Below are 24,911 nucleotides of genomic sequence, written 5' to 3'. Positions count from 1 at the left end.
GGGGGGAAATATTTTTTTTTTTCCATCTATGAAATAAAATCATGGTTATAGAAGACAGGCAGTTCTTTTCTTGGCATTCTCTTCATCTAATGGGGAAAAGTGAATTTTTTGTCTATGAAAGTATATTAATTTATTTGCTTTTAGGACCTTAATGTTAGATTCTACCTTAAGCAGAAGGGACGAATATTACAGCAATCTGTATGAGCTTGAGTTACAGAGTTTTTAACCTCAACTTTTAAAACTAGACCCCCAACTCCAAGAGATATAATTCATATTGGTTTTGTTGCTACTTTCAATACATGATGGTATTGGAAATGCAGGAACCTCAAGAATGTGATGACATGAGTACAATTTAGGACACATGGAGAAGCAGCTTTACTAAGTATGATCACAGGAAACTGAGAATAGCACCTCCCACTCTGCTGCCCTGTTCTCTCCAAGTGATYGCAGAGACCCAACCTATATACTATTTCAGGGAGACAGAATAGGAAAGAGGTGAGGAAAGGTGTTCCTTTCAATGTTCATAAAGCCAGATGTTCATGCCAGGAGGGATGAACTCCTTCATGAGCTTGCAAACTGCCACAGTCCTAAGGAATCAAGCAGCAAATAATGTGCCACTGTGGAGAGATGGCTTTTGGTGGAGCTTTGAGCTGTGGCAAACACCCCTTATTATCCTAGCTCAGAARTAGGGAGCTGGAAACTGTCACAGACCGTTAGCTTTTAGTTGAAAGGAATATTCTTTTAGTTTGGATAAACTTCTCAGCCAGACCTCTCAAATATTATRTATCAATAATTTTACCACCACAATAAGCTGCCAGAGGTGTCTGCTGTTGAAAGGAGACCATGTAAGCCCAAAAGAAGATTCCTCTTTTCCATARTGGCTGTTCTAATTTTCAAAGTTTTAAATTTAAGCAGACATCATTGTTTCCCTTCAAAGATCTTGAATTTTAAGTCTGTTTCTTGACCTGGTGATTTTCTTCCCAGTGGATGGAACTGGTTGAATTATTCTTCGGATAAAAAGGCATTATGGTTTTCTCTTGGGGGAAGGGTGGTGAAGACACAGTATTTGTTGCAACAGGATTTTGCAATTAAAATTCCTTATATTTAGGGTCTTGGTAATTTTTTTTATGTTTAACAATGAGCCATGTCAGCACATTTTACAGCTTGCTCATGAGTGATGAAGGACTTGGATTTGGGGGATTGCTAATCTTTGGATAGTGAACAGTGTTCGACTGTGGTATCACTGGCCTGATGGTGTTTTCTTGATGAGATGGGTTTTTTTGGATTCCCTTTTTATTTGTCTTCTCTCATTTATGATATTTGGAGCCCTTCATTCTACACAATATGTGCAAGGATGGCCTTTAAGTTCAAGTAAAGATGAAGAAAAGTAGACAGACCACCACAGTACACCAAAAGTGTACATCTTTTCTCCCTTTCCTGCAGTGCAGAAACTGCCAAACCTGGATACCTTCTGGGTTTCTGCTCTCATGCCCTTCCAGGCTTGGCCTGCCTGTATGCAGTGACAGCAGACTGATGTGAGAAAATTCACCCAGAATGTGTCTGGGTCACTGATGTAGTCTAGACCAATTTAGAATGTGAAATAAATACTGTTGAGTTACTGTGCTGTGAATATTCATCCCAGTCTTTCTTCATTTCAGTGGTGGAATTTGGGTGTCCATGTGTGTTTTCAGAAGGGAGAAAGGGGAGATTYTTCTTTTCCAGCCACACTGAAATCCTTATTTGCTGGGGAAAAGTGTTTGATAATTTGGATTTTGTGACTTACCACTCATGAAATACTCCTTTCTCATAACAGGTTGCTGAATGCAATAAAGCCGGGATTGGTAAAAAAGATCAATAGACTACCGACCCCCATTGCAGGTTTGGTGAGTATATCAAATGGAGAAAAAATACTTCAGTGCTGCTTTTTGCACCTTGACATTGACTGTGATAGGAATTTTTTTTTGTCATTTGAACTCTTCTAGCCTAGCAAACTCAGACAGTCCCTCTAAAATCTGAACACTCTGTGTAGTCACTTTAAGACCTTTCAGGATTGGGGTTTTTTTTTTGCAGAAGTGGGCAGTATTCAAATGGCAGGGTATGTTTTTAGAGGAAGATGATCTCCTTGGTTATATATCACCTTCAGGTTGTGGTGCTTGCTTTAGAAAAACTGGAATGCATGCATTAGAAGCCATCACCACAGAAAGATAGTTTTTGGAAAGGAAGAAGGCTGTACTTGTATATTTTGTCTCATTTTCCCTTTCCCCAAAATACCACAGTCTGCAGATAACATTCATTGTGGGACTATCTAGGGAACTGTTTCATGTTGACTTTAAGGGCAGAGCAAAACTTGGCCATACTCTGTTGTAAGCAAGAAAGACCACAGAGGTTGTGCTGACAGCTCATGAGCTGTGGAGAGCACTGGGTGCTCAGGGGTCACCTCAAGTGGTGGAACAGTCCTGTGCCCCTGTGCTTGCTGTTGGGGCAGAAGGTGGGGGTGTGAGTGGGTGTTGGGTCTAACAGCATTAGCCACATAGAAATATAGCTATATTGATTTTACCTTCAGTTGCAATTGGAAATAAAATGTATGTAGAAGATAGAAAGAATAGAAATGTATGTAGAAGATGACCATCCTCCATTTAGACTCATCATATGTACATGGTTCCTTTGTGTTCTGGCACTGCTCACATTGTAGCTTAGTTGTGCATGATTCAGAATATATTACTTGTAGGTAGCTGAAGTTAACATTYCTTTGTATAAACGGCATTAAAAAGTTTCACTCTATCAGAAGCCATGTTACATTTGCTGTTAAATTGGTTCTATAATGTTATTACATAGCCTTTGAGGCTGGGTCCTTCAACCTGTACATTGACAAGGATATTTCTGCATGAATACTGCCGGGATTTAGAATCTAATTTTCGATACCCACCACCCTTTCTCTGGTTTTCATGTGTATCTTTCTTTTGCCTCTAAAACCCATCCAGTTTTATTCCTTTGCAGTCCTAGTTGAAAGGAATATTTGATATAAACAGCTGCAAAAAGTACCAGTAGTGCAGTTTTCTTTTCCTTGGCTCRCTTTCAGGAAAGACTCAATTTTTGTTATGACTGTTTTAAGAAGATGATATTGAATTACATTGGTTTTTTTCCTTATTCATATGTAAAATCCCAACGGTAAGGTGGTTGTAGTAGGAAGGACACAGAAAGAAGTAGTTTTGTGTGCGTATTTTTCTCATTCCTTGAGATATCTCTCTCTTGCAAGATGTATATCTTCAAAGCTTTATAAAAAAAAAGCAGTTTTCAGGCTACTAATGATACAGCAGATTTTTTTTGTGATGTAAAGTGACTTTATTACCTCTGTACCTGTGTGCTCTGATTATCTTCGGTAACTACTTTTAAAATAGTTTTCCTAATAAATAATTAGGCTATTAAAACAGTTCACTGTTTCAGAGTTCTTGAATATTACCAATGGATGTTTTCATCTACTGTTCTGTGAATAAATTGCTCCAAACAAAACAAACCATCAAAATTTCCCCTTGCTTTCCAAGATGTGTTTCCATATCTGCTGACTTCTGTTGCCATTTTTAGTTACAGTCGTAAGTAGCTGTTTTAAKGATTGCATATAGATTTAAATGATCAAGTTCTCTATCCAGTCTGTTATGCCTATTTATGGTTTATTATTTAAAAGTACAGTCATCAGGAGTATGTTTGAGCACAGAGTGTATCCTTTCCTTTTCACTTACCTCTGTGCCTATGTGTCTGAAAAAAAATTAAAATATTGACACTATGGTCCACAAGCAGTTATACCTCCTAGGTAGTTGTCCATATATGAGAAACATTCCTTTATTTATTGCCAATTTTTCTTTATTATCTTAGTTTTGGTTGGCTTGACGTACTAAATAGTTACTTCTTTCCAGTTATTTCACCCCRGTGAGTGTGATTTCCTCATGTACAAGTAGAAATGCTGTGAAAGCTTCGGTACATTTTCTGCCTTGCATGAGATGTGCTTTTAGCTCCGAGATATCCCTTCTGCCTAAAAAGTATAACCTATTTATTGTAACAATTAATTTCTTTCCAGTAGCTGGTAGAATAAGTATTTATTTTGCTAGGAGAGACAATAGATACATTTTCTTTTTTAGACAGTAAGAGCTAAAACTTATGTGTGATTGTGGAGTATTCAAAGTACCTTTTGTTTCATCTTTAACCTTCAGAGACAAAAACAGTCATATATTATGTAGCTCTACAAAATGTCTACTTGCGTCTAATTCTCCAGATGACAGTCTATTTTTCTCCTTTATTATGGTTAGGAAAAATTAAGAAGTGTCCTTTACTGAAGGAAAATAACAGTGAGCTTGAGGTCTATATCACACACATGCTGAGGTGTTCACTTGGGACTATTATCAGGTGTAAAAGTTCTGTCTCTATTTTATGTTTGAGTGACTTCTCAAAACACTTCTGTGAAGTATTGTGTATAACTGGTCTAGCGTTGACAGACTGAATTCTTCAAACTTTTCCTGGCATTGAGAACAAGATGAATCTTCAGTTACTCTGAAACTCCCAGTGACTTGCTCATGTAGCTTAAGAGGGAATTATTTGCAGATCTTGTGTACTAGAACACCAATCATTGGAGTAAAATTTATTGGTTATAGTACTGTAGCGTTAAAGCAAGGATCTCAAGAATCTGAACACCACCAYACTAAACACAAGCCATGTAAATACACAAAGATGATCTTTGTCTAGTTGCAGGTCTAAATCAGGATGTGAATTGTGTGCAGCATTACATATAGAATTACATATGTTCAGCTTGGCAGGCTTGTTTGCAATTTGCTTTGATCTCCAGAAGTGCTGACTGCTTCTGTTATCACAGCAGAAATGATACATTGCTTTAATGAAAGAAAATGGAGGACCACTGGTTTGGTATTCAGACTTGCAGCATTAAATTTGATTAAATGTTTTCTAATTCTTGTTCAGTATTCATTAATGTCGAAAGCTAATGCTCCCACCAAAATGCAAATTCACAAAACATTCAAAGAACATATCAGGCCTAGGTAAGAGTCACAGGCTTTACTAAAATTCTTGTAGCCAGAAGAAATTTTCTCATGTGAGAAATCGATACTGAGCATCTTTGTTCTAAGACTGTCAGTTTTCCAGCAGCATCATTTCATATATTGTAGAAGGCTGGAGAAGTATTTTGGCTGAGTTATTCATTWAAAAAACATCTGGAACTGCAGAAGACTTAAAAAGGTGGATTATTAGAGTACAATGAATATAATTAAGTGATTTTTACAAAAGCAGCAATTTTTCAGTGAACTGTTGTTAGCTTCATTTTGTATGAAATTCATAGTGAATACAACTAATTTTTAAGGTTTCTACTAATTACAGTTTTGTACATCTATACTTTATTATATATTCTGTAAAAAATTACCAGCATCATTGTATTAAGCTTTGCCCTGTAATGCTAGCCACCGTATGTTGACTTTCTTTTTTCCTTAAAAAGATTCAAGCTTTTGCTTCCTGTCCCTGAATAATGTCACTCTGTGAGAAAAGGAAAGATTTCTGCCTTATCTTTTGTTTGACAGGGTTTAGGGGAGTTTATAGCATTACTTCAGTTCCTTAAACAATCCCCACAGGAGCTCAGACACTTACTTCAGAGGCTGTGTGAACGATTCTCACATATAATAGTAGGAAATAGTCAAGACAAAGATGGAGAGATGAACTTTAGCTTGGATTTTGGCTCATGTTCCAGCGCTACTGAATAAAAATCTGTTTACTGTGGCATCCAGTTTTCACTTTGTTTATGGTCCTTGACGTTGTGACATTAGCATGATATAGCACTGGAAAATAATAGCTCTTCAAAAGTCATGTGATTGCATGGTTATTGCACCAAGGTGAACAGAACCAAAATGTACTGCTTAAGAAAGCTTGTTTGTTTGGAGACRAAGTAGTTTTTTTTCTCTCATTATTTTCCTAGGAAGTTTCTCTTGGCAAARTGTTCTCTGAGAACTTGCTGTTACTCTTATTAAGAGCAGCTCCTGTCTGCTGGTGCTGGTAGTTTGTTCTTATGCTGTACTATTGAACAAATTACAGGTTTGGGGTTTTTTATGTTTTATGTTATTTCGAAGAAATGTCATTATTCTGTTAGCTTTCAGGAGTTGGTGCTACTAATTAAATTCAGCAAACGAGATCTCGTTTCCTCATGCAGATATGAACCTCAAAATAAAACTACAAGACCTAAATAAAGCATAGTGTGTWTCACATAGTTAAAAATAATTAGCAAAGATAGAGAGATAGACATAGCTTTAAGATGTGCTTTTTTATCATTCTTTCATACTTCCCAAAAGCATTTTTGTGAATGTTGACAGAAAACGAAGTGTCAACAGCATAGCAAAATACCATGCAAACCATTCTGCCATATTTTCTGTAGATCTTCCTTGCTAAATAGTAATTGGTTTCTCTACACCTCCTGTGCCTGCTKTCATTTCTGAAATCTGAATGTTTGATTAATGTAATATTTAGCCTTGGCTTATCATATACTGTAACATATATTGAATCTCTTCACTAAAGCAAGACTGTCCTCAGGAAAATGAATGGTTATTATCATGTCATTGTATGCTTTGTGTTGTTTGGGTTTTTTACTCCCCTAGCTTTTAYGAACTGCCTTCAAATTGATTTTCCATTTAGCTTTTCCTACCTATTTGTTTGGGTGTCATCTGAGCTAGACAGAGTTACCTTATAAAACTGTTGGTTAATGAATTCAGCTGTATGTTGTATTCATAAATATTTCTAAATTACATGAAGAATATAAAAGCAAACTAACAGGTGTTTCTTAACCACGCTGTTTGTAAACTGTGTGGAACAATGTGCAGTGAAGCTATAGTCAAACCATTAYAGAAGAGGAAAATATCCATCAGTTCAAATTTGGCAGGAAGCATAGAGAAAGCAGTATTGAGGGGGAAATGAGATGTAAAGAAATAAAAACTAWAACTTTTTATGAAAATTCAGCTGTTTTTATTTTTTAAACTGGATTGAAGCATTTATTGCTTCCAATTAACCATACAAATGCTGTTCAGAAAGCATTGTTCTCCTCCCATTTAAACTAGTAAGACAAAGGCAAAATACAGTGCTGGCATCTCATCTAATATTTTATTGGTTGAAATGGGTGCACTTACTCTGGTGTGTTTGGTTTGGTTCCAAAACTCTCAAACATTTGATGCTGGAAACTAGTCATTGACCTGACAGCAAATGTGCTGGAGACATATTACACTTCTGCACTTGGGTGCAGCCTGTGTTACCTGGCTTCCAAGGTTGTATTATAATCTGATGTATGGATGCAAGACAGGCTGAAAAATAGGAAATTAATAAAAGGCATGAGCTACAGAAAAACGAACAAACACAACAAAGGRAGATAAATGACCCCACCTTATTTATTTGCTTGTGATGACCTGAGCTGCATTTAGCACTAACACACACCCTCAGAGAATTGAGTTCAGCCAACTCCCAGTAGTCTTCATGTTGACTGTCTCTGTATGGCTCATGAGTTGTCCATGAGTGATCACTTCTCTCCTCAGCTACCACCTGCAGTGTGGGGTTTATAATGGCTGGGGGTGAAACTTGAATTGGAGAATGTTATTTKTTTCCAAATTGCCTGTTACTGATCCCTCACAGGTTTTTGTGTGCTTTCTGCACTACTGGCCCCAGCCAGAACTCAGACAAGATTCTGGCAGACCAACTTCACTGCTGGCCCTTATGTTCCTTCTTTTGGATGGTTCCTTGGCTGGAGTGCTTACAGTGCACTCAGTAAGCTAAAYTGTTAGTTGTCTGGGGCCACTCCTGTCTGGGGCTGTCCTGATAAGGATAATGGCCCCTTCTGCCAGTGTCCAGGAATTTGTTCCTTGTTATAAGCTGAAGTCTCTCATTTAGTACCCAGGGTACYCTGAGCAGTTTGTTTCCTTGTTGGGACAGGACAGCACCAGCCAGGATGGGTAGATGTTWGCAAGACATATGTGAAGGATGGCAGTGATCCACAACTGCTGTAGATGTATGCAAATTTTGTCATATTGTTGAGACCCCTTTCCAAACTAGACTGGTTAGGATTCAAGGTGCAGCATTTTCACAGTCAGCTTAAGTGATGCTCTGAGCCTGCTGAGCTCTGCTGCTGAGAATGTCAGGACTTGGCTTGGCCAAATGCTATTAATATGTGTAAGCTCTTTGTGGCAATGATCATCTGCTTGTCTGTTTTTGTCTAACACCTCACCCCAYGAGTCCTGCTCCATGGCCAGGACTCCAAGACAGTATGTTAATACAAATAATAAATAACTGTTATAAAAATATCACAAGCATTCCTATGTCATTCACAGTCTCATTTTAGACTGCTCTCCCAACAACTGTGAGTTTAATCAGTAGGTTTATAATTAGCTTTTTTCACACTGAATAATTTAGAATGTTAATGTKCAAATTTAGAGGTAAGGGGAACATTTTCTGTGTTAAAACCAAGAGAGGATGGTCACTGCAGAGGATCTCCTTTTTTTATTTTTTTTGCTGTATGGAGACCTTTTCTTGCCCAGCCTTAGCATGCTTTAGAAAAAAGTGTTTGATTAAAAGCAAAGAGTCTACCTTTTTATGGCTGTCAAGTGACTTCTCAAAGGTGTTATTTATAAAACATAATGATTATTTTTTTAACATAGGAAGTTTGATTAACTGAAGGATTCCAGGGGTAACATTTGAAAACAGCAAAAAGGAAAACATTGCTGCTGCTRCTGCTGAAGTGATAATGCTAGGCAGCTGAAATGTAAACTTGCCCTTATCATGGCATTAACCTTTACTACAAATGACAGAGTATTTCCCTGGGTTGAGGAAGRCAGCTGGCTTTCAGGAGGAGCTCATTTTGTACCCGTGAAAAATGTAGGTTGCCCACTGGAATAATTGGTAGATTTGCTTTCAGATCTAAAGGCCTGCAGGTACAGCCCTGACCTGCATTACATTGATTTATTGACAATGGTTGAGTGAGTATTTCAGAAATGGCAAGCTTTTGAAGAATAATGTCTAAGTATCTCTAAGTATCAGAAAAAAAAATAGTTTATCAAACAAAATGCCATTAGCTACGTAGCTTAAGTTTGCACTATGTGAAGAGAAGGATCAGTGCCTACCTTGAGGTRCTGTCATAGAAAAAAAGAGCCTCCTGAGCAATGATTTATACTCCTCCAAATGAATCCCATTGTTGAAGCTTGTCACTTCTCTTAATAGTTGGGCATATACCACGTGCCCTGGAGACATGTTCCATCTTCAGGAATTTTCAGTGGAGTTGGATACCCTGAGTCTGCGAATGTGTCGCCTGTATCCTGTGGTGAATGTAGCATTGTTGCAGTTGTATCCAGGCACCTGCAATTTTTGTGTGTSTTCTGTTGCAAAATTGATTAKTTTGCAATGAGGATRTAAAAAGRARTACTGAGCTGGTGTACTGCAAATSTTTAGGCCAACACACATAAAATATACGGACCTACAACTATCTGGAAGCTAAATAAGTATCAGCTTTTGTCCTTCACAAGAAAAACTAGAACTAAGGTTATGGTTGCTTTCAGCTACTGTGAATTTGGCTTTCCTACGAATGACAGCACTAGCCCTCAAATTAGCTGGAGTGGGCAATTGATCTGGCTAAARAATACCCTTCCTCTTACACCATGAGCAGAAATGCAAGCAGGAGGGAAGGAAGAGGCTCACCAAGTTGGCAAAAGAGATGTCATTCCATCAGTTTAAAATAGGTCTGAAACTGCAGCTACAGAGTTTAAATGCACTCCTTAAGGCATTGCCCAAAAGCAAAGKACACAGGAACCCGGGAAAGTCTCAACCTTAAATCCTTGGTTTAAAGGTTGTCTGTGTTTAAAATTATACTTAGTATTCTCACTCCCTATTTCTGGAAAGCCTCTCACAGGTTGGAGTCTGTAGGTCTGTGCTATAAATACCATCTCTGATCCCCAACTGTCTTTTTCAGTGATGTGTAGCCTCTGCTGCAGGGAACAGCTMGATCAATGTCAATAATCACATAACAGCAGCACTGGAGGTGAGAAAAGAGAGGATACCTTCCCAAAAGCTCTTAACCTGAGAAGTCCTTGGGTGGCAAGTAGGAACATTTTTCATAGYGTGGTCAGACCAACAGATAGCCACATCAAAATGGTCCACGCAAGCTCAAGTTTCCTTTACCTTCTCTTGTGAAAAGAGAGCAAGCAACAGTCTGTTGTGACCCCAGCCCYTGGGCTGAAGATGGTGGCACAAGAATGCTGTCTCTAATCCCCTCCCTGGCTGCAAATCAACTKGGTGAAGTCTGTTGCAGTTAATGTCTGCTAACAACTGTTCGTACTGTTACTATGCTGAAAACCTTTCCAGGCACTCTTAAGTGRATTTATTTTAGATGATGTGCATGTTGCTAGTGGGAGCCTACGTGCTGAATGAAGATGAAGGAACRTATGTTGCTCCAAAGATCACATTATAGTTGTTTCCCTGACTTAAAGCAAACAAGCAAAAAGGCAAACTAATGGAAAGCTGGTGCCTTAAAGATCCGTGCACAGTGATTTCTTTGGTTGCACAGCCCAGTCAAATTCTGTAGTCTGGTACTGTGGTCAAGAGTTCATAGAGGCTGAAATATCTGACACTGAATTCTCCTTGTCTTCTGCATTCCTTAGTGCTCCTGGATTAAAGCCACTTGCTTCCTGCTTGGCATGGTACTTTCCAATTGTAATGTGTTTCCTCTTAAATGTTCAGAGGTCRAATGATACTATTGTAAACCTGTTAAAATTAATGCTGCAGAGGAAACAGCTTAGTTAATTGCTTGTGGAAAATACAGTGGTAGGCTGAACTGTCTGAGGGACATCAAAATCATTAACTATTAACCTTTTGAAAGCTGAAAAACCTTGTGATATGTGGAAATCTGTCCCACAGCTTACTAGGAGAATTGCACATTCATTTATGGACAAGCAATTTAACTAATGGTCTAGAAAATGAATATTGCAATACCGAGGAAATTATCAGMTCTTTGGAGTGGTTTCTCTCTGTTAAAGTCCTCAGTACTGCCGTGTATTTGTTTGTTTCTGCCTCCTCATCTTCGTGTGGGAAGCACTGTTACTTAGTGAATGTCTGTTTTTCTTTGGGGCAATAGTGCATACTGATTTATTACCGCAAGATGTGTGAAAGGGAGTTTTCTTTTCAGGCCTTTCAATAAGGGGAGAGTATTGAACTTGCTAAATGTGTGCATGCATCCAAGTGTGTACTGAGTTCAGCTCAGCTTTTTTCAGTCCATTCTGTTATGCTATTTCATTATCTCGGCTTTTCTCCTTTGAACTGTACTAGTTCTCATGCACGATTTAGAACCAAGCTTGTGTTACTCCATTAGGCCAATGGTAAACATGATGCTTGCCCCCCTTCCCCTTTCATTTCTGTTTTGGTAATAGTGTTGGTATTATTTGGTCTCCTTTTACTGCTAGAGARATGTTACTTGTCTTAATATGTTGCAATATTGGGTTTTGGGAGGCAGGTTGGACTGAGTGCCAGACTGTGACTCTCATCCTTGCACCTGTTGTGGGGCAACAAATTTCAGGCCTTAAGCTGATAGCCCGGGCTGCTGATGCCTTTGCTGCTTGCCTTTTATAACTGTTGGGTTGGTTGGGTGCTGTGTAGCTTGGCTGCACAGTCAACAAATCCTACGGGTGTTACCAAGTGTTCCTGGATATTTCTCATACCTTTTGTGAGCAAAATCGGCCTCATTGCTTTGTTCTTTGAATACTGTTTCTCGTTTGCTTGGAAAGAGGCTTGCTGGTTTTTCCAAAACCAATCCTAACTTTACCACTCCTGCCTAGCAACGGCATTAGGGATCTTAGAGCTAATGCCTKCTGTTGGCTAAATTACCTGAGTTGTCAGTAGGTCTTTGCGTCATCATCTTTGCTTTCAAGTCCTGATATAATGCAGATATAGAGGTTCCTGTGAAGCTGCTTGRTGAGTGCCTTCAGGGGGATGCTGCAGGCCTGCCTTGTTGGGGATGGGCATGAGAAGATGCAGCACAATAACCACAACTGTAAAGCTCAAGTGTCAGTGGGACACAGACTTACCGTGCAGGCAGCACCCAGGCTTTGGCTGACTACAGATCCAAGGTCATTCTGGCAACTAAAGAGAGCTGAACTGTGAAGCAGGTCTGTTTCCTTGGCCAGCAGTGCATGGATCAGGAATGCTGGTCAGTGGTTTTTTGGTTCTAACCTTCCTGTCCTTCCTATCTCCTCCTGTCCCACAGCCCACAGCAGTGAATAGGACCATGCTATAAATGCTGTCTGCCTCTCAAGCCTGGTTTTCAGACCAAAGCTGGCAGACCTGCTAGATAAGAAGTGTGACGTTTATGTATTAATTTCTGGAGTTACAGGGATCAGCCACAAAGTATTAGCACCACTATACAGTATGTCCTCTGTTATTTAAAAGGGAGGATAGTGAATAGGTGAAGTTATTTGAGGTTTCAAGTAATCCGGAGCAATTTTCAGTGTAATTAATACATGTCAGGAATTTGACCCTTGTGGGGATAACACAAAGTTCTAGATAACTGAGGTGATACTGTAAGCAAGTTGTGAAAATTGTGCCAGATAAATGTCTGCACAGGTTAGTAGCACCAGCTAATAAAATCCCTCAACTTTTGATCTAAAAAAATACTTCATGCAACCGTCACTTGACATATGCAGAAGCATAAGAAAACCTTCATTTTTGTACAATTCCTGGATGTTTTCTWTCATTAAGATTCTCCTGTTACCCCTAAGGAAGTCAGATAGCAGTTGCTTCKTAAACCACTGCAACTGCATGAAAAGGATGACTTGAAATGTTCTGAGTGCCACATGCATCTCACAYAGATACACTGTTCTGCAGTACTATTTGCTTCTTTTCAAAGAAAATACAAGCAGATAAAAAAAATCGTAACTACTAATACTGCAGGCTTGATACAATATATTGGATGCAATGTATATTCTGATATTTCAGAAAAACAAATTATGAACAAATGCAGGAATTGCATCAATCATTGGCAAAACTAGTTGCAGACTGGTAAATAGAACAGAATGGTTCTCCCGGAGTGCTGTCAGAGCTCTTACAAAAGCCTCTAAAGAGGCAAAGAGAAGTAAGCACATAAATAAATGTTGTGGGCCAAAAGAACACATAAAATTTGTAATTAAAGTCAGTGTTTAGTGACAGGCTTACATAAAAAAGTAACATGTCATAGGAGGCTGGGGTTTGGTATGCTCTGGTTTTTTTGAGAAGTCAAGGTAGATTGAGCTTCCCATTTAGTGTTCTTGCCTGTATTTTATTTTTACACTGCTATATAGTGACTGGATGGAATCTGATATGTCAGCAGACTAGAATTCTAGACAAGGAAGAAGCAAGATAATTTCATTCTCTTGGAGGACTGCTGCAGTCAAACAAAAACTTGACTAAGCAAGTTGTTAGCAGATTTGTTTTAGAATGGGTGATGCTTTATCTTCAGCAATATTGTAAACAGCTATTCCCCATTCTTTCATTCTGTCTGAAACAACCCAAAGAGCAAAATTCAGTCTGATGTTATGATTAGTTTGAAGGGAGTTTAGGAGCTGTATCTTCAGACATTGAGCCTCTCCAATCTTTGAATGATACAGTCAGCGCTGACCAAAATCAGTTTTCCTGCAAAGTATCAACTTGCTGATATGAGTCTCCTTTTCCCTGTTATGCTTTATGACACCTCAAGTCTCTGCCTTCAGGAGTTTGTAATTCAGAAACAACATATAGATGCAGTTCAAAGGGATGGAGAGAAACAAGGTATTTGTCAGCACAGTGTTATCAGCAAATTTGGTATTTATCTGCCATTGGCATTTCATAGGCATAATTAATGCAGGATTCTGGGGAGGATGGAATAGATCTAATGAAATTTAGAGGAGGCTACTCATAAGCATGAGGACTGTGCGTGAGAAAATCCAAAATCTGCCTAGAGTCAGCACCCACAGTGTTAGACTAAGTTGGCTAGTTCCCAGGGGCATTTGAGACCTTAAATGCTCTTTAGTCCTTACCCTCTGGTTGATCAGAGATTAATCACTTGCTTTTTTAAATACTATTACCCAATCTCTTGAGCCACCCAATCCTGATTAAAATTTACTTTCTAAAATATGATCCTAGAGAACAGAAACTCCTTGAATTCCAGACCTTAACATATTTTTAAGAACTGATAGTTCTTGGTGTTCTCATACTTGCATCGAAAATTCTTGTAGTTTATCTTCCAAGAGTARTTCACCTTGCTTATTCCATTTAATTTGGCTGAAATTTGATGAGCAATACTAGAAATCCAGCACTTAAACCTTAATACAAACTATTATGTAAGCAAATTRCACACCAAGAACTTCAAAGATTGTGGTCAGTATTCTCCATCACTGCTTCCACTATAATTTATTCTCTTTTTATAGCAGCATAGAAATATCCTTGTCTTCTATAACTTTACAAGTTGGAGAAATAAAAATGCCAGACTGAGGATGGGAAGTAAATAAGAGGAAAAACAGTCAACTGCTCTATTCAGGATAATGGAAGGTAGAGTTTAGGATATGCCAAAGAATGCACAACCCTGGATAACCTCTGTGATRTGGGTGTGGGCAACTCACTGAATAGCCTACTTGTGTTTGGCATCTCTCACCCTTGCTTGGGACAGTCACATCAGCTCTTGCAGGAGAGCACCTTGATACCTGTGCCTTTCCCATTTGGGGCCAAATGGCCCAAAGGTATGAGATCAACTTAGCAATGCAGCATAACACCTTTAAGGACTTCAGGTAGCCAAAAAGCCCCAGAAAGTGGGTGCTGCTGAGCTGATAGCTGACTCTTCAGGCTGTCTTCAGTCACAGGCACTCCGAAGCTGCTGTGCAGCTCTGGGCTGGCTGGCATCTACACGACGGGTATGCAGGGTATGTGTGACCATGGTACCTCTGGCGTGGGTGGGCTCCCTGTGCTGCATTTTCCTGCATCAACTAAGGTGGTTGCATAGCTCTGCAGCCCCTGTATTTAGATGGRGCCACATCTGTTGACCTTGTAAACCCCAGGTAGCTCTTGGTAGGGTCTTCAGATTTAAGGGCTGATTGGCTTCAGCACAGTGCTGAGCGTCAGCTGGGTCAGTGCATTCAAGCAAGGCAGTCCTGTGTCTGCTGCATATTCCCCAGTCACTAGGAAGGGCAATGTAGAGGTGCTTGCCAAAGCCAATAAGTCCTGCTGGCCCTGAGCTGATTTTGGGTAGCCATGTGTAACATTTGCATTCTCCAGAAATCTGCGCCTGTGGGAATGGTTTGGAGACGTGAGCTGGCTGGGGACTGGGACACTGCAGTGCTTTAAATCAGCTAATTTGCTGTCAGCTTCTTATTGGTGCTGGAGCTAGTATAGCTGCTTTCATTGTCTTTGATGCCTGGCCTAATAATCTTGCTGGACTCTACTGGTTCTGCTGTTGAGATATACTCCTCTCCGATCAACTTAGAGTCCTGTCCCTTTGCTGAGGAAAGGAAAAAAAAAACATATACTTTAAATTTACCATTTTTCTTTATGCAATCTCATCAGCTAAGTTTTACTAAGTTTTTTATGTGGCTTTAAATTGAAACAGTTTTCAGAAGTATCAGGTGAGGAGTTGGAAGCTTGTTATTTGGTGTTACGTGAACATCACTGCTGGCTTTATTTGTGACTGTTGTGAGCAGGAGCCACTGGTTATACTCAGGTAAGCTGAATTATAAGCATGAGGCTTATTTTCCTCTAACAAACAAAGTTTATCTCAAGTCTGGTAAGGCCAGGTAGGGTATAAACTGAAGTTTAAAGTGATAGCTGATTTGTTTCCCTTTTCTGTTCCCTTCACCAAAAAATGAGACAAGCTATTTCTGCCATCTTTGCTGCTTAGTTCCTGTTTCTGAAGACCTGGTGTGATCCATGTGATGAGCACATCTTCCTGCCCWTGTTGCTTTGTGTATTCTGAGGGGAGAGATGATGTCGTGGCAGTATACCTCTAACATGTTGCAGAAAACTGAACAACAGGGATATCAGTCTTGTGGGAGCAGAGATCTTTTCCTGTCCTCTGTTCTGCTGTCCAGAGGAGCCAGAACCAAGACATTGCGAAAAACCTGGGGAAAAGATTTGCAATAGGAATACACAACATAAGAGTTCTGTTCTTTCTCTCTTGCTTTAATAATTGATTTTATACCTACTAATTTAAGGAAATTCTGCTTCTTAAATATATTATATTATTGTACTGTGTTTTAATCCTTCTGAAAGCTTAGTCTTCACAACTGCAAATTTTGCTGGCATCCAGATGTAATCCATGAATCCTGATTTCAAAATGCCTCTTCAAAGGCCTGATTGCATGACCTCTATAGACATAATGGACAGTAGCAATTTAAGTAATTTAAGTAGGCTGTTCTGCATAGTCCATCTGTGTTTGCTGCTCAATAGCTTCAGGGATAGTTATGCTATTTCTTTAATTATATCTGGAGACTGCTTTACTGGTGGTTGAAAAGGAATGGAAAAGAAAATCACTGCCAGACTATTGGGTAGCTCATCTTGCCATGAATATTTACCATAAAAAAACCCACCAAAGCTGGAGATAGATCATTGACAATTATGGTCATGCCATCTAGACACCTAATATATATTTTCAAATCTGGGAAAGAAACGACAGATACAGGGATATAGTATTGGGGTGTTCAGTCATTCARGCTGTTTTATTGTATATGGTCAAAGTTGTGAATGCACACAGATTTATTTAGCTTATTTTTGCACAGATGTTTTGGTTGTCTGTGCTTATTTTTACACAGATATTTTGGTTTTCACTTGCAGAAAATTGAAAAGTATTCATTTTCTTCCCCTTCCTTTTCCTCACCAAAGTATTTCTAGACACCTAAATATGAAATCTTTCTATTATTTTTTTTTAAAGTGGAAGTAAAAACAATAAGGTAGGTTTTTCATGGGGAATGTGCTGGAACTTCATTCAGTAGAACACTCAGTAGAAAAAGTCAATTAAAAAAAAATGTGGTTTTTGGACTTCAACAGCTTCTTTTAAAAGTGTTTTCAAGGAGATCCCAACCTGTACATTAAGGAAGTCCAGTATGTTTTATGTAATGTTGGCATGAAARTGCAAAACTGTGAGTGGGAGGAAAATGTATGTCAGGTATCATGTAACAGCAGCAAAAAGATTTCTGATGTTTATCAAACCTTGRACACCACAGATTATTAAAACATAGTCCTTGGCAATAAAGAGTAGATGTTTAGTTTGAAAGGAGAGGTAGAATTTGTTGCTTTTTTTGCAGAGGTCATGAACTGAACAGGAATGAGTCCTCCTTGGCGGTTTCACTATTTTGCTGTTTGCCTTGGGGAATAGAGATTTGGTCTGATTTTAACAGCTACTGCCAGGCCCCTGGCCCCTGCAAGCAGCTTTCTTGCATCTTTTGAGGCCCACCTACAGCAGTTTTACTTGGACAGAGGGATGAAGAGGCCCTCCAACAGCTCGGGATGCAGAGTGTCCTGATCCCGGTAGCAGATTGCTGTCTGCTGAGAGAAGTCTAAATACTAACAAGTGTTACAATTTTCATACCATGTAAAAGAAAAGGGGCAAGAAAGCAAAGTCATGCTAGAAGTGAGTAGTTAATGCACTAGAAAAAATGTCATGAGGCTGCCAGGTGTGGTCAAACATTCACTTTTAGAGATTTGAGGTAATATTGATTTTAGTTTTAAGTTCCRTTTTCTTTCGTAGCTTTACAGTTTCAAATCTTAAAAATAAACTTGAGAAAATTTCAGCTGTTCTCTGGCCCTGAAYGCTCATCCGGTTCAATATAGCTGGATGTCACAAAATTTCAGATTATGCTCATCATGCACATATTTCCATTAAAATCCTGTATTTTTGGAGATTATACAACTGGGATGAAATCTGCTTCTGTGCCTGATTGGGAAGACAGCTGATAAATGACATGAGGAAGGTAAGAATAGAGGCTATACCTCCAATACAGTTTTGTGTCTCTAAATAATGACATTCTTGTGTATCAGAAAAGCATTATATATAATTCTCATGATTGCTCATTTTTGCTTCCTTTATTTTTTGTCCTTGACATCTGCTTTGGATGTGGTGGGAGAGACAAACCAAAAGCAGTCARTAGTGATCACAGATTGAGAAGTATTTTTTCAGATAGTAACCTCTGAAGCTGCATGCTGATGCACTGATTATGCTTCACGTTACCTGTACTGGTTTGTAATAGATTATGCTGGTCAGATAATTAATTAATAATWCACTCAGGCACACTTTTTCAGGTAGGAAGGCTCATGATCCACAGAATTTTTCCTCATTTTCTTCTCTGCAAGACCCACTCCATTCCAAATTTCCCTTTGCACATTGAATCTCATGGTTTCCTGCAGCTGGGTCCCTTGAATAGTCAACACTGCTCTTCCTGGAAAATGAGGCTATTTTCTCTACAGTCAAGTCAAAATATAGAAAGCAGGCATTGGGTATCAGAACTCTGGGATATCAAATGTGATCAAAGGGATCCCATGAAGCTTGGACTCTGCAGGCAGAGAAAAGAAGGCAGGGTATGTGAAAGAAAGATATTGTCTTTTATAGACCTTCTAGTATAATTAAGGAAAACATGGAATCAATCTTACGCTTTGCATCGGTAATCATCTTTACCACCAAAGTACCTCTCTTGGCAGGAACACATAAATAGTTCTTTAAGAGTATCTGTTGTGCCATGGCTTAACACACAATTGCCCTGACAGCAGCCTGGAAAGGCACAGGTTTATTCAGGAGTGCGTGGTTTTAGTTGATGACTGTACATAACACACRAAGGACTTACTTTTGTTGGAGATTAAGCTATTTGTGGTGTTCCTTTGACTATCCCAGGGCTTTACCTTTTGAGCGTATTGCTCGTGAGGTAATTCAATTTTATTTATTGTTGATTTTTTTAATGCAGAGTGATAAGCCTTAACAATATGTCTAGTGAAAAAAAATACCCTCCCATATTTAATGCTCAGGTTAGTTTCCTTGGTGGTCTCCTTTACTTATATTTTGTTTTCAGCATGTCTGGTGTAGTTGTTCTTATGACTTAGAACTCTAGATTTAAAGTTTATTTATTTCTGTTTTCTTTAAACAGTTCATTTGGGAYGGCTGTCTTTTGAATTCTTATAAATCCATAGTCAGACTGTACTTTCCTTACCATTTCAGTGGGTCTGGATAATGACACACAAATAAATCAAACTTGGGAAACAGCATGTTCTCCTTATTTGTGAATTTCTTGGCCATTCTTATATTTTGCTATAGAGCTCATTTATGGGCACAGCAGCTGCAGGGATGTGCTGAGAAAGTGTCCAGTTTTCCCAAAAGGATGTCCAGAGGGAGCCATTGTGGCACTAGCTGTGGTTTCAGGGTTGAAACCATTGAAATCTGTGTTTAGTTTAGTCATAATATGAGTGCAAATAAAGATCAAATTTGTTTTCAGGACCTTTCTTCTTCTCCTTCAGACAGCAGAACCATTGCCAGGAGGATGGATGAGAAGTAGCTGCCACAGATGGGAGCTCAGGTTGCCCTCAGAGCATCATGTTGCRATGATTCTTTATTCTTGCCTCTTTTGTAGCTCTTTCCCCAGCCCACTCTGACATAACTTTTGTATTGATCCACATCATAGCCCAACCAAGAAGGCAGAGTTGGATAAATAACAATCCTTTCCATCACAGCAAAAGGAGCCATGCCTTACTTTTTGCTGGTTTTGTGTTTTTACCCATCTGGCTCTGGGTTTGCAAGGTGAATTTCCAGCGGCTTCTGGGAGTGCTTGGCTACAATTCACTGTATGACAGCTTGTATTTAACCCCACTCTTTGTGAGCTTTATTCACAAAAAAAAAAAAAAAAAAAAAAAAAAAAAAAAAAAAAAAAAAAAAAAAAAAAAAAAAAAAAAAAGTGGGTAACTGAAGAAATCGTAAAACTGAGACTCAATCCCTCACAAGCCAAGTGCTATCATCTGGTACTAAAAAGCTGACAGAGTGAGCTGCAGAGAGGGGGCGGAAAGGAAATGTTACCCTCTACTTCAGCCATAGCGTGGCTGTTAGCATAGAATATGGCATCAGATAGGCACCCCCTCTTCAAGACCTGGTGAAGTCTAACATCTGGTTGACATCTGGCTGTGATTTCATCAGCATCAGTGCCAGTGAATAGCCTGGAAATGCTTTGGGTTTTTCCCTGCCTGCCTATGTTCTGTCTCCAGTGCTGTAAACAAAGCCATCTTACTCAGGGTGTATCTTGGATTTGGCAGATCTGAGGAAGTTCACATCATCTGATCATCATCTGCTCTCCCCCCAAAAGACATGGATGTTGACTGAGCCCCTATTTGTTTAAATTTTTTATTTGTGCCTTAGGGAATAATGACCTGATATAGCAAGGGGTAATATCAGGACCTASTTAACTAGTGAAGTCATAGGGTCAGCTCACACTGTGTGCACCCCTCCCACCCTCCTGTGGTTTGCTTTTGCCTGTTGAGTTGAAGGCTGCTCTTGCTCATTGCAAGGCTGCTCTTCTCTCCCTTGCCCAGCTTCCTTCACATTACTGAAGAAAGATAAGTTTTTYTACAATCAAGCATCAAAGTTGTGCACTATCCTCTTGCTCTAGGCACTTGCAGCTTTTTGCCCTAGTGAACCTKGTTGGGAGCAGCAGGATCTAAGCACCTTGACACTTGCAGACAAGATGTCTTTGGGATCAGGTAATGAGCCACCCAGAGAGCTGGGTTTGTCTAGCTTGAAGGAGGCTCAGGGTGGACCTCATTGTGCTCTATAAGAACCTGAAGGAGGTTGTAGTGAGATGGGGCTGTGCCTACTGTGAGAGGACTTGAGGAAATTACTTTAAGCTGAGACAGAGGAGATTCAGATTGGGTATTAGAAAAGAAAAATTTCACTGTAGGATGATCAGGTATTGGAATAGGTTGCTCATGGATGTGGTGGAGTTACATCCCTGGAGGTGTTCAAGAGGGATCTGGATCTGGCTCTGGGTGATGTSGTTTGATGGTTCAGGGGTTACAGGGGCAGTACTGCGGGGATGGATGGACTGGATGATCTCGGAAGTTCTCTTCCAATTATGAGATTTTAAGATTCTATGATTTTATCTTCAGGCAGACTTAGATTTTACCCRAAGGTCACTTAGAGCCACATTTGGGGTTTCTGGTGTGTTTTTATGTACTTTGAAGTATGGTGCCAACTGCCCATTTCTTCACACCATTTTAAAGGTGGCTTTTGCCCTTTTGACAAGAAAGCAGGGCTGTTATTGGAGGAGACACATCTTTTCCTTGATGACTGCCCAAAAAAAGCAGAAAAAGGCTGGGCTGTCTTGGCAAGGGCAGTCTTCGTCAGCTTCTCAGGGKCGCGCTGGAAGGCTGTGCCTGTGGAACAGGGCCGTGCCGTGCTCGCCCGCTGTGCCCTACTCCTCCTGGCTCAGTCTGATCGTCGCGGTGTTTATTCTCTGAACCTCCCTCCTGCCTTGGCGGCTCTCAGGATCCCGGCCCRGGAGCGGAGCTCGCTGTCCCGCTGTGCCAGCCCCGTGCTGAGCCCGGCGGTGCCGGTGAGCGCCGCTGCGGTGGGTGGAGCCCGGGGCCCGGGCCTCGCTCCCTGGGCCCGCTGCAGCCCCGCGGCGGGGCGCGACCCTGGGGAGCCGAGGGACGGGCCGCCTGACGGGCTGGGCTGGTAAGTCCTGTTTCCCCTCCCTGCTCCCAGGGACCATCTCTTTCTGTTTATTTTTTTTTTTCTTTTCTTTTTTTTTTTTTTTTTTTTTTTTTTTTTTTTTTTTTTTTTTTCCCCACTGGCACTTAGTTTTCGTGGGTGAGGCTGTTGTGTGCCAGAGTCCTTTTGGGGTGTAAGCAGCCCTATCTCCCCTTGCTCTTCTGAGGGGTGCCTTCAGTCCTGGTGTGCTGTCAGTCTCCCTCTTCTGGAGGTTAACCATCTTCAGCTTGTCCTATGATCAATTTCATTCCAAATCTACTGATTTGGAGACGGCCACAGAAAACGATCTTTTGTGTAGTTGTATTACATATATATAGTAAAGCATAATGGATGAGAAATAGTACACACACATTTATTGTTAAGCATGTTGGACAAATAGTTACACCTATATACATATGTATACATACGTATATATGTGTGTGTGTGTATATATATATATATATATATATATATATATATATATGTATACACACACATACATGTGTAGGTAGGTAGGTACGTATGTATGTATGTATGCATGTCCGAAAAGTTTCCAACCTGCCTTACAGAAATATTTGCCTGGTGGATGTGAACTGAATATTTCAGTATTTCTATGAACCCGTGAATCAGGCAAGATCCACTGCTTGTATACAGATAAATTATCACCACTAGCTACTTACATAAAATGGGAAGAAAAGGGAATTAGGAAGAAATGCTGAGAGCAAACAAAAGGCTTTTAAGAGTCTCTGTTGGAAATTTCTCAGAAAAGCAGTTTGGATTATTTATTAATTTTTTTTTTAATTTTTTTTTTTCATTTTAGAGATCTTCTAATATATTCTGGAGCAGGGAAAATATCAGCATTCCAGAAATGAAAAACGCCACCTGTTTGTCTGCAGCTGTCCTGCAAAACAGAGCAGTGCTACTGGCAGCTAATAATATCTCCAGCTTGCAGAAGTGGCATGTATTTGGCATTTTATTTAGTGTTCTGTGAAGCATACAGCTTGGCTTGCTTTTACTTTCCCCAAGTTTATCTGAATATCTCATCTGGGCCATGCAGTGGCGTATCTGACAAACGGTGGCTCCACAATGATAAGCTGTAGGACTGATTTGCAGTGTGAATACAGTGAGACTGTTTTGTATGTATTGTGGCAGATGAAAGGAATGGAAGTGGGCCAAATTCAAGCTGTTTGCCATTGCATCTGATCAGCAGATCCTATGGAGAGAATTTGCCTGCTGTGAATATTTGATTCTCGCTAGCTTGAACTATCTTGTGTGTTGGCAGTGCTACTGTGTGAATTTGCGGTGGCTTTCCAGGGTGTCTGTCCTACTCAACTGCCAAATTCTGCAATTTTTTACAGGGTTCAGGATTTTGTGCTCCACTTTGTGTGTGAGGAGAATGACTTAATGCTATTCACAGTGAACATTTTTTCACATTTATTACACACAGGTTAAACAAAAAAAAAAATATTACAATTGAGCAATGTGTTATAATTTTCTACCCCTCTGTCATTCCCTCCCTCCACCTGCATTAAGGTGTAACCCATCCACCGCCTACTCTCTCTGCATTATCTTCAGGTGACTGTCCTGACAAAGTGATTTTGTAGAGGTGAGTCTGTTAGATTACACGCCAGAAAGGATGAAAAGTTGGTGGTGTTGAAATATTGAAATGCAGCTGTGAGAGCAGAAGTATTTTTCCCTTCCTTCCCATGCATCTTTCTGACTCAGTTCTCAGGGAGTCAGTGCTCTATACCATTGTCTGTCCATGRTCCTTCCTATTGGCTCATGGCTAGCTTTGCCTGGGAGTTTGCAATTCTGTGTGTTGGTTATCTTTTTGTTTCTACAATTCTGTGTAGGAAAACATTTACATTAATAAGTTTTGCTTTTGTATACTTGCAAGTAAATGACATTGCTTATAGTGCTGATCTAACAGTAACTGTCAGGACTCTGCTGAGGCAAGCAGAAAAGGCTTGGGATTTAACCTACCAGTGTATCCTGTGTTTGTGCCCTGTGTCTGTYGCCACACTGAAGTGTTTGTCTTCTGTATACAGCTTGTTTAGACTTTCTGTCATTTTATAGATAAAACAGTGATAAAAATGTATAGCTATCTTTGATATCTATAGATTACAGATTTATAATTTATAGRTATCTATATAGATATTTATGAACATAAAAATTCATATATGACTAGAGAAAATTTGCAAAATATGTTTAGACTTATCAGCCTGTTCTTCCCCTGTGTGTATGAAGGACAAAATCCAGAAGGAGATTTTTGATTGTCCAGTGGTGTGGAATAAAAACAAGAGGAGCCAGTATGAGACAGTTGCAGGTCCTGTTGGGCTATAGGAAATGATGTGCCGACCAAGTGACGAATTCTCTGTCTGCTCCAACACTGTAGCTGCAGAAAGTAATGGCTGAGAGAAAAGCAGTATCATCTCCATTTAATGTATTGAGGAAATTGTGTGATAGTGCCTTGTGGGRGCTGGCAGAGGGATCAAATTCTGGTCATTTGTCTTCTGAGACCACTGTGAAAGACACCACTCTGGCTGGCTGAGGCAYGGCTGCTGGCCACCCTGAGATCCTTGCCACTGCAGTGTGACCCATTTGCATGACCTATTTAACTCTGCCAAGTTGTAAGAAGCTGAGCAGGCACATTAAAAGTGTCTTTTCAGTCACTTATTTAAAGTAAGGATGTTTTTATATGTTGCTACTTGTAAAACTGTTTTTTCTGCTTTTTAAAGTTCTTTCASCAATGACAAACAGTGGCATTTTAGGTGACTACAAAAAAAAATGCACAGTTGAAGCTAACAGACACTGAACAATAAATCCTCTCAAAAGATAAAAGCAAAATTTTCTGAGAACTGAAGAAATCAGGCCCTGGTCAATTCAAGGTGTAGTAATCCTGAGAGAAAGCTTTGCTGGGAGCTAGGTCTTAACATTAAGGCTCCTTTCTCCCTTTAGTTTAGGAGTGCTTTTCTCCAGTGACTCAATGGAACTAACAAATGTGAATTTCATCTGTATTAGAGCAAACTAGGAAAAGTTTAGTTTTGCAGTTGTATGAGATACGTTTTTGGCTTGTGGTTAGGCAGCCTAGGCAGGTGTCCTTGAGTAAATATATCACTTGAAAACTTTTTCTTTGTTGGGATTTTTTTTCAGTCCTTTTAAACAAATTGCCATTTGTAGGACCATTGGGAGG

The 24,911-nt window shown here is 39.7% G+C and overlaps 1 protein-coding gene across 1 annotated transcript in view; it reads left to right on the top strand.

The window, feature by feature from the left end:
• LIMCH1 (LIM and calponin homology domains 1) overlaps nucleotides 1-24,911 on the top strand; it is a 173,341-nt gene that overhangs the window by 73,922 nt on the left and 74,508 nt on the right. Inside the window, exon 3 of the mRNA XM_057371762.1 lies at nucleotides 1,814-1,883. Within this exon, the coding sequence (XP_057227745.1) occupies nucleotides 1,814-1,883 (70 nt within the window). The remainder of the gene's footprint in view (nucleotides 1-1,813; nucleotides 1,884-24,911) is intronic.

Source organism: Malurus melanocephalus, unplaced genomic scaffold, assembly GCF_030028575.1.
Source record: "Malurus melanocephalus ecotype Western Australia unplaced genomic scaffold, MMel_1.1 scaffold_157, whole genome shotgun sequence".
Taxonomy (NCBI): domain Eukaryota; kingdom Metazoa; phylum Chordata; class Aves; order Passeriformes; family Maluridae; genus Malurus; species Malurus melanocephalus.
The sequence above is the reverse complement of the archived record's forward strand: the minus strand, read 5'-3'. Positions and strand labels throughout refer to the sequence as shown.